This window comes from Marmota flaviventris, chromosome 13 (assembly GCF_047511675.1).
Source record: "Marmota flaviventris isolate mMarFla1 chromosome 13, mMarFla1.hap1, whole genome shotgun sequence".
Classification (NCBI taxonomy): Eukaryota; Metazoa; Chordata; class Mammalia; order Rodentia; family Sciuridae; genus Marmota; species Marmota flaviventris.
This window is the reverse complement of record NC_092510.1, coordinates 58,162,092-58,181,164: the sequence shown is the minus strand read 5'-3', so window position 1 is coordinate 58,181,164 and position 19,073 is coordinate 58,162,092. Positions and strand designations below refer to the sequence as shown.

The following is a 19,073-nucleotide window of genomic DNA, read 5'->3' as shown; positions in this document are numbered from 1 at the left end:
GTATAATGTAACAGTGGGGCAGATATAGCTTCTCTTAATGCCCTTTTGATATTTTGGGGAAAGCATACTTTTATGTAAAGCAATCACTTATGAATTGCATGATCGCTTTTTCTCACTACAAAATTTCATTCACATTTCCTCCCTTCTCCCACGCCCTTAAGAGAAAGGACAGCATGCAGTATTTTGCTTTTTTTTATTTTTTAATTTTTGAGGGATGGTTTAAGGTAGTTTTTAGGATAGATGCCAAGATAACTAGCTAATATTGTTTTAAAATCAGGCTCTTAATTAAAAATGCTTACATTTGTGCAAGAAAACTACATGTTAAAATGAATTTAGAAAGATTAGATTGGAATTGCCTCAAATTCAATTAAGCCACACTGCATGGACGTGCTGGGAATATCAATACAATCACTGTAAATTTTGTACAAACTGATTTGTTGCATTATCTTGCTCATCTAACATACGGTACTTTTTGTGTCCATATTGCAGACGGCAACTCCAAACTAACATGGCAGTCAGACTGTGTGATGTGGCTTCTCTGCTTAGAAGTGGTTCGTGGGCAGCAGAGCCTTGGACTGGGGTCTGTGGGATTTTTCTTAAATTCTGTAGGCTACTTTTTTTTAGCATGTTGCAGGAGTGCTGAGGCCATACCAAACACTTGAACCTTTCATTTGGCATACTAATTGTTCTTATATTTAACCTATATGGTATGGCCATCATTAGGATTTAAAGCACATTGCAATTTTAACTAGTGGTATATGTAGATCAGAACCATACTCTTGTATGTAACTTTTTATAATCTAAATTAGGATTTAGCACAGACTCAAAAGAGTGACAACATGCTTTTTTTAAAAAAAACACAAAAAGTTTTGGTATGGTCTGAATACTAAGTTACCGTAATTCTTTACATTCTGTTTACTATGTATTTTTTTGGTTACTACATTTTGAACTTATTTAAAATTCCTGATGCTCAAAAAAAAAAAAAAAAAAAGTTGAAATTGTAAATCTGGCTGGAAATTATTTGCCCAGTAACTGTTGAAAGACTTTGCATTCTGTGAACAGTTGTGTTGAGCCTATCAATGGAATATGCATTATTTGTAAAATATAGCACATTAGTATCATTTTATTCTGAGCAGATGGTCCTATAGCTGAGAGATGCTGTAATTTTCAGTGCACACAGCCTACTGCAGCTGTTCACTTGAATGTTGGCTTAGGAGCTCATTCTTGCCACCTGAACATGGAAATAAATGTGCAATTAAGTGAGGAGTGTTTGTTGTCCTTGCTAAATCCTGCTAATTTCAGTCAGTGAACACTTTATTTCAAATGCCATCCCAATGAGCTTTAGTCCGAATCTCACATTTACAGCTTTCATAGCTTCTGCACATACCCTAACTTTTGAATAGTGGTTTGTTTTAAATGGCTTTGGGCACTTTCATCTTGTAGTTAGTTCATTGTTTTCATAACTGCTCAGCATAGGTTAACCCCCTGAAGGGCAGTCCACTAACATTCAACAAACTCAAACAGTTATACTTTATTAGGAAATCTGAAACCTACCTTCTAATTTTCAGATAGATTTGTTAAGTATAATAAAACCCATATCTTGAATTACTTGATTTTTTTTTTTCTTAAGGATTTCCAAAGGTTTCTCTATTTTCCTTGACCTCCTTAAATTATTCTCTGAAAATATTCACCTGAAAAAGGTAGCTTGCAGCTTGGAGAACAAATACCTAATTCTTTGAAAGTGAGATGAAATCATGGAAAGGTTACAAGTTGTAACTAATGATACTGCCTAGCCATTTTGGATTTGGTCTTTTTGTTTGTTTTTATTTTGTATTTTAACTTGACAGCACTGATTTCTTGTCCATTCTGACCAGACTCAATCTGGTTAGTTAACCAGTCTCGATCTGTCTTTGTTGCCTTCTTTTATAAACATCTCTTGACAGTAGAGATTTCTTAGCCACTAATGTGCCCCGTTTATTTTTCTTAGGCAATTTACTTTAAAAACAACAATTTTTTTTCTTTAGTCATAATGGTAGCCCTCTTTCCCTCTCCTTTGCTTTTTTTCTTTACCTCAGATTCTTTGCCTTTTCTATATTAAAAATTCCCTAAAATTAGCATTCCATCAATTTAGAGTTGTCACGTTGAGCAGTTGTTCTTTGTGGAACTGAGTGGTGCTTTGAATGAAATGCAAAGGATAATCCTTTCAGTGATGCTTTGATTTTTGGGTTCCCCCACAGTCTTGGCTGTCCAAAGTTAGGTAACCATTGGAAAATGCTTTTGGAAAACTTGGGGCTATGGTTTATGATTCTTGTTCAAAGAATAATAGGATTGGTTTTTAGGGGACTAGATCCACATTTGCTTAATAAGTGATTTTTGTAGAGTAGCTTGAATATTTTGAGGCCATTTCCCCCAATTCTGTCACTTACCTGGTATTTGGAGTTTATAGATACCTTAAAATGAAAATTCCTTGGGCTGGTCTGTTTGCAAAAATTGATTTATTTACATTGTTGTTTTGGTGGACTGGATATTTTTTTTTTCCTCAGTCAAGGAAAATATCATACTGAATTGTTTGGGGATTTTTATTTCGATGCTATAGTTCAGTTCCCTTGTTGGTGATCTTTAACTGCCAAGATTGACAAGAATGGCCTATTACATTCTACAAGGTAGATAAAATACAGCTTCACTTTTAAGTTACCCTATAAATCCTTTTCATTCCCTAACATATAACATTTTTCTTATTTCCTACCAATGGTGAGGTATAAGATATTGTCAATCAAATATGAAAAACATTTTCAATATGTAACCAAAACAGTACATGTTGACAAATTTGTATTTTTTACAGTACTCTTGCTCCTTGATTTTAAGTTAATGGATGTCTGTCAGTTTTAGAATATTGAACTTCTTAGGCTAATTGAAAATCCTCTTCAGATTTAGTAGGTCATTTTTTTTGGTTTGTTTTGGTAGCATGTTAAGCACTTTTATTTTCTAGTATGATTTTTAGCCAGGGCTCATTCTTTGCCCTCTGGTACTCTGGACACTGCAGGTGAGTGAGGCTACGTGAGTAGAGCAAGAATGTGATGCTAGAAAATTCACAAGATTTAAGTTGTGCTCATGTGCATGTATGGAATATATATGTGAAAATGTAATTGCAATATTTAATTGAATAACTTAATATGAAGTAAAAATTAGGTGTTTCCCTTTTTGTTGAAGCTTTGTTGTAATTTCAGCAGAATAACTTGTGTTTAGTGACAAGTGTTTAAACTCTTAGATGGAATCTCTAATAGGTTGTGAAATATGAATTCTGACATTTCTTGTTTTCTCTGTTTTTAGCAGGTAATTGCTGCCATGGAAACACAACTGTCTAATGGGCCAACTTGCAATAACACAGCCAATGGTCCATCCACCATAAACAACAACTGCTCGTCACCAGTTGATTCTGGGAACACAGAGGACAGCAAGACCAACCTAATAGTCAACTACCTTCCTCAGAACATGACACAGGAGGAGCTAAAGAGTCTTTTTGGGAGCATTGGTGAAATAGAGTCCTGTAAGCTTGTAAGAGACAAAATAACAGGTATGCAGTTTTATATAGATAATTCATGTTGAAAGGGTTATGTTTCAGGATATGAGAGTTTAACAAGTATGCTATTTGGAAATCATTCAGCACTGCTGTTATTCACATCTAGACTTTCTGTTACTGATTGTTCAGAACAATGAAACTTTAGAGTTTTAAGTTTCCTTTCAAAGCATGAAAATTTTGAAGTGCAGTATCCACATATACATACACACACACACACACACACACACACACACACCCCTAGTTGATTGCAAACATTAAGATTGTATGAAGCATACATAGGCCTCTTGCATATTTTATGTTGTAAATTTGAGTGCTAATATATATTCATTTGCGTTGAATATAAGCCCAAAATACCAAACTAAAGATTTGAAGTCAGTAAAGAATACTGAGTGTAGTGTTAAGAATGAGACCAGGAGTATGAACTCCTAATTAATCGTGGGACCTTGGACAAGTCAGCTCTTAGCCTCAGGGTTCTCTTGGTAAAGTGAGGTAGAATGCAGAAAAGGGGTCACACTAGGTTGTTTCTCAGGTCAGTTTGGATTTCTTCTGAGAGAATACTTTTGGCTGTTCTGTCATCAAGACCTCAGGGATCATTCTCTCTATGGGAGTTCCTAGATTTAGCACCAGGACTTGATTGGCCTCACTATCCTGTTTCCTTGAGCCAAAGATTAAAGTTCACAGAGGGAATTTATTTATAGAGTCAAACAAAAGCTGATCGTTATCATTCCATACCAAATCATTATATTTTTAACCAATTATATTGCTTTAAAGTTTGCATTGATATTATCAGGAAAGTTCTTTTGTTATTGACTACTGATAATCAGATGGATGAGATTTTTCAATTTCTTTTCCAAAATGAGACTGAGCAGCATAGTGAAATTTATAAAGAAACAGTTTTTGAAAAGTTGGAAAAGGTGGAGAACTAAAGGCTCTCCTTCATATCTCTGTGAATTTCTTTTTAATTTTGTTTTTAGCAAACAATATTATTTTCATGTGCATTTGCTAACCTCTTTGACATAAATGATAAAATGTGATAAATGGCATGAAGACTGTGATATAAATTATGTGGTTTGTTTTAATAGCCACATATACCGTTAAAAATGCTTAAATGGGGCCTGGGGTTGTGGTTCAGTGGTAGAGCGCTCACCTAGTACGTGCGAGGCCCTGGGTTTGATCCATAGCACCACATAAAAACGGTAAATAAATGAAATACAGGTATTGTGTCCAACTACAACTAAAAAATGTTTTAAAAAAATGCTTAAATGCATAAAATCACATTTCTTTGTTATGAGACAAGGAATGGTAAATGAAAATATTAAATCTTACATCTTTGTATTAAGCAATTGCTATGGGAAACATTTTATAGATTTTCAAATCTTATCTCCAATCAGACTTGAATTATCTTATTCTTCCACAAACCTTTTACTAGTTATATGACATAATAGAATAAATTTGACTTCTGCATCTTTACACCCTTGCCTCTCCAGCTTCAGTGTAGTGAACAGTGGTAATAGAAATGCATGAAGGCCAGGTCTGGTGGTGCACTCCTGTAGTTCCAGTTCAAGGCCAGCCTCAGTGACTTGGTAAGACTGTCTCAAAAAAAATTTAAAAAGGGCTAAAGATGTATAGCTCACATTAAGCACCCCTTGGTTTAAACCCAAATACCAATAAATAAATAAATAGTAAAAATAAAAGAATCTGATATCCCAGCTAGATATTGGAAAAACTCTGTTATTATTTGTTGTCCATTTGCTGCACCCCTTATCCTCTCCTCATTACCTTTTCAGTGAGACGGAGGTAATGGATTTCCCCACTGTGATACAGTTTTTTAAAATACCTGATAACCTAGTTGCAGGATGTTTTTTAAGCTTCAGGAGATAATCATAATTATTCCTCAAAATAAGTATCCCATTGAAAAATCTGACAAATGCAATAGTTCTCTATACATGCTGCAGATAATTAGCATATTAAGAACTATAAAGACACTATAAAGTGCAGTAAATAAAACCCATTCAATTTAGTTACCCAGCCTTATTTTATTACAGAATTTATTTGACAGGGGTGGGTGGTGTCCCCCAACACTAAATTTCCACTGAACATGTTGGCTATAAAAGCTTTTGAAGTCATTGTAGTTATCAGACAGTTTAATCTGAAATTCTTCCCTAACCTGATCACATCAATAAAATACTAGTATATTCATAAAATGAATGAAGTGATAATGAAGTATAAGTTTGAAAACTGAGAAGCTACATGTGAGTATTGCATACCTCTACTTCTGTAACCCTGTTTTTATTTAGCTTACTGACATCTTATTTGTAGTATGAGTGAAAATGGCTTTCAAAAGGGTCTGACTCATTTAGCTTTAAGCAAAAATTGCCTTAGAATTGTTTTTTTAAAATTCTGAACTTTTAAATAAATGTTTGTATTGGACAAAATAGTCTGTTAGATGGTACATATAAAATACTGAGTTCTGAGTGGTTTTATGTTGCGAAGTAGGCATATATTTCTAAGACTTACTATTAACACCTCTAGGAAGATTTCGAAGGAAATTTGTGGGAATGTGAACCCTGCCCTATTGAGTTTAGAATTGGCCATATTGTGTAGTTTCTCAGTACATATTTTAGAGACAGGTCAGGATTCTTGGTTTCCTCTCTAATTATTCAACTCCTAGGGAGCAGCTGGGTCAGACTTCTGTATTTCGATATTATAGCAGCTTGAACAGTAATTATCTGGGTTATATGAAAACTTGAATCACTCATTAGGAAGGTGATTTGAAATTCTTCCTTTCACTTTTCTTAAACCTAATTTAATGATGAATTAGAAAATTATATCCCAGATACAAAAATACCTAGTTAGGAATGTGTGTACCTACCTCTTTCCCAAGTTCAAGAAGAGAGCATATAATTGTCAGTGTTAGCAAATTATGTCACTATTTTGATAGAATGAGGATTGGTGTGGTACATTAGGAAATATCTTCAGAAGCAAATACAATAACCTTCTCTCTAGCCTATATTCTATTTATTGTGCTGTTTGTCAGGCCCTCTCTTTGGGCTGGTGCCCAGCTTTATGCCTCAGCCTGTTTCCTCTCTATAGGCATTCATCACAAAAAGCCACTGTTGCTTGCACAGCTTAGCTGATGTTGGTCTATACTTAAGAGTTCTTAAATCACTTTCAAGTTGTTGACACCTGCTGATGCTGCATTCTAGAGGAGTGAAATGAACTTTCTATTGTAAGGAATGAGTAGAGCCAAAAAGCCCTGTAGGTGACCTTAGCCAACCCTTTTACCTCTTTCCAGCAAACAAGTGATGAGAGACCCAGGTTTGTGAAATGACTGGTTCAAGGCTACACAGCTATTACATAGCATAGAGAAGTGTTCAGAATATTGTCTTAGGATTCTCTATTCGGATTTTCTTCTTAGCCTATTGTTGGAGGCATGAACTCATTTTAAAGTTAAGCATAACCATGAAGATATAGTGACACATCCAACAAGAGGAGGGGATTTTGTGGGCCTATTTTTTTTGAAAGGAAGATAGAAGATTCATGAGGGAAAGGATTGAAGGATATATAGAATGAACAAGAACATCCATGCTTTCCTAGAAATATTATCTGTGGTTTTGAATTAAGATGTTTTAGCGCACTGTCTCCTGAATCCATCAGCGCATCTTTACCTAAGGGAATTAAAAAATATATATATATGGGATGCCTTTGGACCTTGCTCTCAGAGAGTTCCCAGGTGATTTCAAAGCCCATCCATTTTGGGCATTGCTGGTGTCCTTGGAAGTCCCCTTGGGGCAAGTGGGAGAGGTGCTGTCTCTGCAGTGCCTAATTCTGTGGCAGGCATTCAGGTGCTGGTCTCTCCTCAGCATTGGTCTCTGATGAGTTCATTCTTGGGGATCAGGACTAGAGATGTTGAATGTGAAAGTTCTGAGGTTGTGACTTTACTGACTACCTGCCGTTCCCTGAGTGTGTGTATGTCTGTGTAGCTAGTATTTTGGAACTCCGGAATGGATCATTCTCTAATGGTTACTTTTCTTTTCTTCTGAAAGAAGAGCTAGACAATTATAGAGGCTTTAGATAATGAGCATTGCTTGTTTTATCCTGGTGTGATGCTTCACTTTTACAACGTGAATTGTTTGAGGTGGGACTTGTGCCGACCCCATTAGCTTCCACCTAGAAGCTTTCACACAAGAGGGAAAAATAAAATGCAAAGTAGACAAACAATGTAAACTATAGGGACCTAAGGAGACTTTGTAGATGTCAACTACCTCTAAACAGGTGGTGCCTTGTAGGTAACCCAGGCCTCTTTTTCTACTGTTAAGCGTTGGTATAGTGAAATCTTTTTTATATAAGGGTTATTAGTTTTCTGAGAAATTTTTTATATCTTTATTTTATTATTTTTATGTGGTGCTGAGGATCGAACCCAGGGCCTCGAATGTGCTAGGTGAGCGTTCTACAGCTGAGTCACAACCCCAGCCCTTCTGAGAACTTTAAAGCTAGTTTTGATCTTGTTTATTCTATGGAATACTGATTTTGAAATGTTATTTTAGTGGCATAGGATTCCCCCAACCCGTTTTTTTTTTTTTTTTTTAAATAAAGACAGTCTTAGCTCCTTGGGGTTTAAACAGATAAGTGGTATTCTTATTAGTCTAATGGATACCTTCAAATTTAATAGCATTTATTTGCTGTGATAAAGTCAGTCAATCACAGTGAACACAGGCTGTTTTGATGACCATTAATTTGAAAATATGGTTCTGTATGTCAGTTACAATCTTAAGTGAGTCTGTTAGGATAGGTCCAGAGTAAGGAGATCAAGATACCTGAGTCTCACAGACAAGTAGTTGAAAACAGCAGGGTGGTTGGGCGAGTGGGTGGGTAGTAACTTAATAAACACCTTATTCTGCAGTGTTTGCTATTTAATCAGAAAGATGATGGAAAGGCTTGTGTGTTCCTGGGTTTGTAGGAAACAGATAACTTGGCTGGCCAGGGGTAAATGCTTTGGAGGCTCCAGATGTGTTAACTGGAATACAGTATGTTTGAATTTATTTTCAGATTTTATTGGCTAAATTTGTATAAAAAGAAATTTGTACTGAGTTTGTGGAATCCCTGAGGGAAGTTTGAAACATCTCTTAACAGATAAAAGGTACCAGAAAAGCTTTTTGTTTATCAATATGTCTTTAGGTCTAATTATCTCCCATTGTATCTTTTTCTTTTCCAAAGGTCATGATCAGTCATTTAAAAATTCTATGTTACCACTATAGGAGTTGTTTTATGAAGTTTTGGAAAAATACCTTTTGAATTTATTCGTCAAGGTTGTTTTTCAGCTGAACTTGGTTATTTTTATGGAACAATATTCAGTGTTATTGTTGATCATTTTGATCAATTATAGGATAATGAAACTAGAATTTATAAAATTTAAGAAATCAAATACAGTTCGTTCTTGTCAGAGGAAAGACTTCTTCTACTGTTGGATTAATTTGTAGGTCCTCAGATACTAAACGTAACAAAAGGCGGATTAATTAGAGAAAAGACACGTGACATTTATTAGTATTTCACAGGCTCCAGAGTTCATAGAAATAAGTGAAATATAAAGAGGCAGTTCGACTTAGGGGCTTCTATAACATTTTAACAAAGGAAAGGTTTGGGTTTTAAAGGATGATATATTGTGGGTGAGTGACTAAAAAAATACATGGAGACAATTACCAAAGGAAGAATTATTTTTACCATGGATTCTTTATGCAGACTTATCTGGGTCTACTCTATCTCTAATGATAAGAGTCATTTCTCCTCTTATCAGTATGAATAAGGGGACACCTTCATGTGGGTATTTGTTCTTTAGGGCAAAAGGGGGAAAAGCAGAGAATTCTTGCATCTGTTGATTCTCATTTGCCATCAGCTTAAAATAATACTTAAAGCCAAAGTGGAATGTCTTAGGATGGCATATTCTGGGTTTCATCATGAAGTAAGTTAACTCCCAGCTAGCAGACTTATACAGAAAAGCTGCTTCCTTGGGTATCCTATGGTGGTGAGACATTTAATGGCTAGTTGCTGGGAAGAGAAAATGTTTATTATAAGGAAACAGAAAAGTTTAAAATAGTGCTATTCCCATTAATGGGTAAATAGTCTGAAGTTTTATTTCCCTAATATAGCCCAGGTGTTCATCTTTGTGTTTATATAGTTAGTTCCTCTGAACAAAAATGCAATATTATATTTACAACTCACAACTATGCAGTTATCCAATAGCTTTTAAAGAGTATTTTTTGGAATATAAGGTTGAACTTATGAAGTAAATGAATTTTAGGAGTTGTAATTTTATGCATTCTTGGTGCTTGTCCCTGGGACTTGTAGAAAGACTATCTTACTGGGAGTTTAGGCACATAATCTTTTTAGTTTAGTTTAACTTTATTCCTTTGGAAGTTTGTTATAAACCACAAATTTCGTTCATGTATTTCAGTTTATACAAAATGAAATTACAGTTCTCTTGCAAGGATTCGCACTCATAATTTAGTAAGGCATGAGTGCACATGTTTGCTTATTCCAGACCTTTGTTTTGAGGGTTGTCTTGTTTACCTCTGCATTAGAAGAATGTATATCCCTTCAAAACAAATTGCACATGCTATTAGTAAATATTCTGATTTTATCACATAAAATGTTCCAGTAGGACTGTGTGCTTGAAGAATAGTGGTACAGAATAAAAAGCATTCTCTATTTCTGTAGTGGCTGTCATAGTAATGGTTGTAAGTGTGGAAGAGAGAGAAACCAAAATGAGAGAAGATTAAAAAAAAATTTTGATACACCACTTCTGAATTCTTTTATAATCTAGAGAATGCTAAAATCCTGTTTTTCCTCAGGTATGAAATTGCCTTTCCCCCCAATTTAATAATGTAGTATAAAATCAACCCATTTTTCTTTTGATGGTTTTAGTTATTTTTATACTATCCTATTTCTTCCATTTATCTTAGCACTACCCTTTGTTCTGTCTGTCTAAATCCTGAACAGAGTGGAACATTTGTATTTAGTACGTATTGGAAAATTTCCTTTGAATATTCCTGAACAGAATAGTTGATCATTGAAGCTAAAGCTGTGCTTCAGAATTTGCCAACTTCTTTAGAGCTTGTTTTTAAGTTAATTGACTTTCAGCTAAGTACACTGCTGCTACTGAATTTTGAAGACTGTGGAAACCCTCAGCGTACCTTTCCAACTAAAAAGGTCAACTTTAACAAATATTTCCTGACATTTTACTTGTGTCATTTGATTTGTCAGGTCTACACAGTGGCTTAATGAGCATGTTTTACTCCTGATCCTTTTTCCCCCTTCTTTTTTGGCACTATTGGAGGTCCCTTTTATTGGTGACAGCATCTGTAATCAAATATTTTTTGCAGGCAGTAAGCAGCAAACTAGCATTGTAAGCTCTTCCAAGTATTGTGAAAAACACAGTTCTTCAGTTAAAAGTACCTTTTGGGAATCTAACTCCTGAGTAATATCCTATGACATACATCATCTTTATCTTTAGCTAATTGAGGGGTGATCATTTTGTATTCTAAATTAGAATAAAGGTTTCTGCTTTATACTTTATGCCTCCTTCAATGAAAGAAAATTGCAAGATGGTGGTATGTTAAGTGTATTGAGTTCCTTACTATCCTGTGAGGTGGGCATGATGCAGTTGGTAATAAGGTTTGCCTGAATCCTCCCTGTGCTAGGTAGGGTTAAAATAGAAAGTTCATCGCCTCCTCTGCAGCTGGAGAGCTGGTCTCTGGAGCACCGGTTTTGGAGACTTTAGCATGAAAAAAGAACATTGTTATGCTTGCATTTAAGTTCAACCTGGCCCATAGTTGTGTTGTGGGCTTAATGTGAGCTGTTAGACTCCAAGCTTCAGTTTGTTCCATAGAATAGGGAACACAGAAGGTACTTGATCTTGTTCTATTCTTACCAGTTAATTTTTATAAAGTCACATGACAGTTACAGATTTTTTTTTTTTTCTGGAGTAAAGCAGTTTTTGGAAAGACATCTTCAGCTAGATCTATCATCCTAGAATTCTTAGTTCTTCATGATGTGGGAAGAATGCAGAGTTAATTTTCTGTCCTCAGCTTTCTAGGTGATTTAGCCTCTATACTTGGTTTTCTAGGGTGGGACAAAACAGGAATAGGAGTAAAAGACAAGATGTGGGAACCCAGAAAAATGACAGATGATTCACCACCAGCCTCTCTGAACAAGAGCATAAAAGTGTGGAGCTATTGCTCTGTGTGGTATTGTGTTCATGTTACTCAGAATGAATTTGCTTGACTTAAAACATGAAGGTACTATCAGCCAACCTTCCCCAATGGGCTGTTAACTTGCCTGGAAGTTGAACAGGTTGTTAAATTTAGCCATAAAATATTGGTTAGACAAACTGTGGCTAAGTTTTACTTTTATTGACATTTTCTTCCTTAAGATGTATATCCCTTCAAAATAAATTGCATATGCTATCAGTAAATATTCTGATTTCATCACATAAAATGTTCTAATAGGAATGTGTGCTTGAGTATCCAGTTCAGAAGCCCAGTATTCCTGCAGTGTTAGCAGATTAGAGGACATAGCAATAGCAATTTTTTTTCCTATCTTTGTTTTCTTCTCTGTTGAAATATTCATCAAAAACATGGAAAGCATTGCTTCATTCAGTCATCACAGATTTTACAGATTTCATTTTGTGTGGGGTGGAGGGGCGATTTTCATGAGGGCATGGTTAACTTAGCAGATGCAATTTTACATCTTGTTTTCCCTTTTTGTTAAACCCTTATGCATATTGTGAATTAGAGTTTATTTTTAGCTGTTAATGAGTTCTTTTCTCATCATTGTACTTTTTGTTGGAACTGTTTTCTACATAATGCTTGGATTTTGAAGGGAGAGTGTATATAGCTTACAAGTCCTGTATCCACCCCCTTCCTCCAGCTCATCTGAAATCTGCATTTCTTGGTGTGGGAAGAGGGACTTGATTGTTTATTACCTTGTAGAGGAGATTAGGTGATGCCCTCTATTCTTTATAATCTATTTGTCCTTGAACTTTTATCTTGAGAAAGATTCACCTTAAAATTTCAGGGAGGGAACCAATGCATGTGAATAGGTAAACTACAATTGTTCCATTTTTTTTTCCCCCAAGATCACAGCAATAGCTGCTGTATTTTTTCACATTATGGTGATTTCAATCTAGTCTTGATGGCTTTCTAGGTAGTGTATTCTGACTCCTCCTTCCTGGTCCTAGAATTAGTCTGCCAGAACGTTTTTTATATCATCAAAATGAATTGTAGTTTGCTCTTAGTTTACTTTAAAAGGTGCCTAAAGGGCTGATTATGATGTGTGAAGCCAGTTGACTTCTCTTGTGCATAAAATAAAGTAGGTATCCTAAATGATATCTCAAGTCTTACTTTGAAGTTATGTGACTCTTGTTTTGTGAACTTGAGTATTGAGTTGGCTCTCCTTACACACAGTGCCAAGTGATTCTACCATGGAGGGTAGAGCCAGCAATTGTCTTCTCAAGCAAAATGATTTGGGATTTAACATCTTAATCTCAAGACAATAAACTAGGTTTGTTCTTAAATCTTTACAGTCTTAGTATTTCTAGGCCTTTATTTCAGGAGCAATTCCATTCATGTTACAATAAGATTAAAATACAGAATTGGCAATATTGATTTATTAGTACAGTTTATATCAACAGATTTTGTTTAAGTGCTGAAAGTTGGACACCTTGGCAAAACATGAAAATGCTCAATGTATTACACCCTCAATTCCACATTGGAGATTCTTCTAAGATGAACCTGTTATATTATTTAAAATCAGATGTGGAATTTTCTGGGCTTCGCTTTTGTGTAGTTGAGACTCTAGTTCACTGAGTGCTACAGAAAATAGTGTTTGTATACATCCATCAACATTGGGAGGGTGTCCAAGAATCTACAGTTTTTGTCTCTCCCCTCTTAGTGAGGGCTGAGATACTACAGTGGACTTAAGTTAGCTCAAGGTGTACAGCTTCTAAATGGTTTTGGGTAGGTAATGTAAGCACCAATGAGAAAGGAGCGGGCTTAGCTGCTCTTCAGGCTATGATGAAAGCAGGTCTCAAGCCAAGTTCTTCCACAGATACTGATATTAACAGTTAGCCCCAAAGTGATTCATCAATTATTGTGAGCTTGATAAAGTCCCAGTTGTCTGTCTTTGTGTGTCCCATATTCATATTCTCATTCTCATTTTCTCTCTCTCTCGCTCGCTCGCATTGGAGAACCTTAAATGAAATTTACACTTGAGTTTGGTAATATCCCAGAGATGAAATCCTGTATTCTTAGTTTGCATTATGCAAATAAGAAATCCCTTTAAACAAAGTCCAGGACCTGGTTCCTTTTAATACTTACAGATTCTATCCACAAGATGGGACCATCTTGGATTAAGCCATTTTTGGGTTCTTGTGCCCCATTTACAGATGGGTGGGTGGTGTATCTAATTTAGCCCCTCTACATATCTTGAGTACTTTTAATTTTACCAGTAAGAGCCCAGTTCTAACACCAATTGCACTAATTAACAAAAACTGGATTATAGAACAAAACTCATTTTGACACTCATTATTCAGATTAGTAGAGGATTGGTTGTTGATTTAAATGTGGAGAGTATAGAGGTTTATACTTTTGGATATTAGATAGGTTTACACTTGTTTTATGCTAGTTAACTACTTCTGGACTATGTTAATAATAGAACTTTACATGGACACCCCTAGAATTAAGGCTTACACAACTTGTGCCTACATAACATCACACTGATCTATAACACATTTTAAACTTTATTGTAATAAAATATACATTACATAAATGTGTTATTTTAAACATTTTAAACATACAGTTCAGTGGAATGAAGAACATTTATGGTGTTTTGCAACCATCACCATTATCTATTTCCAGAAACTGCATCATTCCAAACGGACATCTCTGTATCCACTAAATAATAACATTCCACCTCTCTACCTTGTCCACCTTTTTGCTTTCTAGTTCTATAAATTTGCCTATTTAGGTACCTCACATAAGTGAATTCTTATGCTATTGGTCATGCCAGAGTATTTACAGGTAAATTATAGTGATTGTTTTAGGTAGATGATAATTTTTTGCCTGTGGCTATAGAATCTTCTGTGTATTTTATTTCCCTTTCTCTCCATTTGGCTTAAGGAACCAACTCCTACCCCTGAAATAAATAGCTTCTTTGTATTCAAACTTACATCTTGCAACTTTTCCAATAGAAGAAACACCTAATTAAAATTCTGAATTTGTACAGTATATGATCAGTTTGTTGATTACTTGCAGGGTCTCCATCTTCCCCTTTTGCAGTTCTTCATCTGGGCTTAGACTTGTCTTAATCAAGTGGAATTTGCCTCTAATCTCTCACTCAACGTCTATGGAAGGCCACCTGGAGGAAGAGAGGATGACATGCACATGGCAATTCAGAAAGAAGAACTTAAGTGGTTTTGCTCCGCATCAGTCTCTTTACATGTTTTCTGCTTCACATTTTCCCCAGAGAGTTAGAGCATTTCAGGAATGAATCTCGTGTGGGATTTGGGGACACAGGACACAGTAGCCACATCCCCACACTCCCTTCTCTTTACTCTCATGATCCTTTTTTTGCTGAAAACCTGATGAAAATCTTGGCAGGAGGCCATTCCTCACTTGGAGGAGACAAAGGAAAGTAGGGACTCCCTTCTGTGGTTTAGGTTTTCTATTTTCTCTCCTTTCCCTCATACTCATTCCACTCATTCTTCATCAAGCAACAAACAAAAAAAATCTCCCACCAAAATATCAACCAACCAAACACTCAGGGTGGAACCGTTCTTTTTTTTCGGATGACGAGCAATTTGTAATTTAAGAGTTAAGGGTCTTCTGAAGCATGTTTGGAGGCGATGTTAAAGTACATTTAATTTAGAGGTAGGTGGTCTGTGGCCTGTTTCTGCCTTTACATTATTTCCATTTGTGATACTGAGCAGAGTAGTCTTTTTAATCATAGGTCTCTTGTCCTGGCCTTCTGCCTTCTCTGTTAGCATCAGCCAAATGCTTGCTGGCTGCAGGAGCATCATTCCACTCTTAGTGACTGTATTTATTTTCAAATGTTGATGATTGACGACTGAAAAGCAGTTGCATGTGTTGGGACTTAACAGAAAGACTTCCTTTTTGTGGGAATTTAATAAAAAAGGATAATGCTCCTCATGGTTAAGATTTCTTAATTTTTTTCCTTTTGTTTGTGCTGAGATTGAACCCAGGACCTTTCTTGGAAAGTATGTACTCTACAATTGAGCTACGTCCCTAGCCCCATGGTTTAGTCCTTAATTCAATTTCATGTAAACTTCTCTTCCGCTGCCTGCTTAGTACCTATATTCATAGCGAGTTTCTAGAGGCCTCTTCCTGGGGTCTACTACCTCTGAAACCGTAAGGTGTTGGGAAGATGGGTGAAGATGACTTCAGCTTGACTGTTTGGCAGCCTGGGTCTAAGGTTTTTAGGTGTCCTGGAGAACATCAGCCAGTGTTGTGTTCCTGATTCAAATGGTAGCCATTGAAGAGAGCCTGAGTCATGAAATATTCTGGTAACATCACTTTTTGTGGTGGTTCCTGCTGGTTAGGGTGAGCCAGAAGTGGAGCGAATTGGACATTTTGTGGAGTGGGTGTGCAGAATGTTCTAAACTGGTATTTGTCTTGTTTTGGAGCTATGGTATAGAAGCAGTATAGACTGGCTTATGAGTTGGTCATTAATATTCAGTATAATCCTTTATTCAATCAAAATGGGAGGTGTTTTTCTTTGCGGTTTGTATGGAAAGATTTGAAGGTCTTCCTTGGATTCAAGAGAAAATTGTCTCATCCTTTCATTTTATTAGGCCCTTTCCATATATGAATTGTCTCTTCTAGTATACAGCTGGTGAGAAGATAATGCCAGAAGCCAATGGGCAGTTCCTTCTATCCCTGCTGTAGTATAGTCATAGAGCCAGCAGAGGACTCAAAAAGTCAATTGGGCATTTTCTGTCAGGACCTGGGCATTTAAGGAAGTGACTGAAGGGTAAGGGGTGACGGAGACCTAATCTGTCTTTGGAAGTAGTGGTTTTACTTCCTGCCTCTTAATTCTGAGGAGCCTGGCTTACAGCCTGTCCTTCTGAAAATCTTCTGCGTCTCTTAAAACAAATTCTTTTTGGCTAGTTTGCTAGAGTCGATTTGCATTACTTATAATTTAGACTCCAGTGAAATAATTTTTGTGTGATTTTATATTTCTTTCTGTCAGCTTACTGAACACACCAAAAGGACAGCTTCTTATTTGTTGTTGTTGATCCTACTTTCACGTGTAAGAAAGTAACTTTTGCAATTGCTTAGAAGTCCCTGTTTTGCACTCACCATAGCTATGGTGAAGGAGTTTGTCTCAATAGTTGTGTATGTATGTGTATTTTACAGTACACATACATAACATGAAGTTACTTGTCGGTGACTTTATATAGTTGGCTCAGATCTGCTTAGCATTGTCAGTGTTGGAGGAAACCAAAATTCTGATGTAACTATGCAAAAGTAGAAGAGTAGGTACAATGACAATACTGATAGCCCCTCTTGAGAAACCTCTGCAACTTCTCTCCCATTTGATTGCTTCTTGTTCCTCGGTTTCAGAACAACCTCAGGAGGGTTGAGCACCAGCAATGGTGGCTTTTCTCAGACATACCAGATCTTTCTGGGTGTTTCACTTTTAGCTTTTAGTTTTCAGAGGAAATACTTGGTGGAGTCCATTGCTTACTGCAGCTGATATGAGCCACGTGTCTGGAAAAACAATCTTGCCTATGAATGACCTTCATTATTTATTCCTTCTGCCGACTTAGTCATCATTTAATTAAAGCCCTTTGGTGCTCAAACTCGTGGGGATGTTTATGTTTAGAGACATTACATTTTTTGGTGTCCCTTGGGTTTAGGGATCTACGTCATTGTGCATTTTTTTTTTTTAAACAGTCCTCACTTCTCATTCAAGAGATTTTAAGTCTGATTTTACTTTTATTTTTTTGTGTTTATTTCTAACAAGTAGTTGATGCAGAATCGTAAGTGTAATTGTTTAAAAATCGGTGAATTTTCTGTTCTTGCAGCCTTAAAGATATTTGTATATGCTTCCAGGAGTAGAATGGGATGTCTGTTGAGAGGCTGTAAGTGAAAACATGGTGGAGGTTGGGACAGAGGAAAGACCTGGCCAAGATGTCACCAGGCTTCAGAAGATGATACAGAAAGTCTTTGCAGGAAAACCTTCATTAGGCAATAGACTGTGTATTCAAACAGACTTCCTTTGGGAATTGTAAAAATGTATCTTAGTTCCTGGTCATTTAATTTGTAGTTTTCGATAAATTTGCTTTACTTTATTTTACTCTCTTTTCCTTGTAGACAGAATGCAAACAAAGGGACAAGTTAAAGAATAGTAAGATCAAGGGTGTTGGAATAGCAATTCAAGACTGGAAAGTGATTATGTCTTAGTTGTAAAATTTAAAATCTGACTAGAGACAGTCATTTGATAACAATCAAATTTTATAACTATAATCTTTAGATATTTGTTTCTGAATATTCAGTCTAAAGTCTCAATTGCTAAGAAAGAGAAGAAATTTAGTTAATTTCTATCTTGTCAGTGGAAGGAGTAACATTAAGATAGTTAAGTAGCATGGAATAATCAATTGAATCTAATATGTGGAGTATTTTTTCGGTGGGGGGTAACTTGTGATTGAACTACTGGGCACTGGACTCCTGAGCCACATCCCCAGCCCTATTTTGTATTTTATTTAGGTTCTCACCAAATTGCCTAGCGCCTCATTGTTCCTGAGGCTGGCTTTGAACTTGCCATCCTCCTGCCTCAGCCTCCCGAGCTGCAGGGATTACAGGCCTGCACCACTGTGCCTGGCCTGAATATAATATGTGTTTAAAATTTTTAATGTTCTAGTGACTTAAAAAAAATTTATCCCTCTACCTTCTTCAAAAGAATGATATTGAGAGGCAGGCAGTCTTTATCTGATTCTGAAATAATTTCAGGGGTGTTTGAAGATTTTTATACATTTGTATATCACAACTGTAGGTATAAGAGACAGCCTTTTAAACATGGTCAAAGTTCTTCTCCCCTGAAGGTTAGTATTGGGTATAATTTGAGGAGCAGGAAGGTAGGATAAAGAACTCCAATAAGGTACATGGGATTTCTGTATTAAGATTAATTTTGGAGTATATATATTTTTTCTTGCTAAACAAAATCTTGCTTGAGAAAAATAAGTTTAGTAATCTGAATATAAAGGAACACCTTAAAGTTAGGGTTGGTTAGGGAAACCTAGAAGAACTTCACAGGTTGTATTGTATTTGGGAATATAGCTTGACTAGTTAAGTGGTCAGGCAGCATACTTAAGATATTTCAAGTTTTTCCTCAAATAAAAGAGATGAATTGACAATATATAATAGTTATTTGGTTCTCAGTTCCTTTATAAATAGTAGGGAAGAAATTGTAAGCAACA

The 19,073-nt window shown here is 36.0% G+C and overlaps 1 protein-coding gene across 6 annotated transcripts in view; it reads left to right on the top strand.

The window, feature by feature from the left end:
* The first annotated feature begins 508 nt into the window (after positions 1 to 508).
* Elavl2 (ELAV like RNA binding protein 2) overlaps positions 509 to 19,073 on the top strand; it is a 67,975-nt gene continuing 49,410 nt past the window's right edge. For 4 of the 6 annotated variants that reach the window (XM_027930917.3, XM_034635957.2, XM_027930909.2 and 1 more), the window contains exons 1-2: positions 509 to 580; positions 3,331 to 3,574. In XM_027930917.3, coding sequence (XP_027786718.1) covers positions 509 to 580; positions 3,331 to 3,574 — 316 coding nt within the window. The remainder of the gene's footprint in view (positions 581 to 3,330; positions 3,575 to 19,073) is intronic. The other 2 variants (XM_027930915.3, XM_027930912.3) reach the window with 1 other exon arrangement.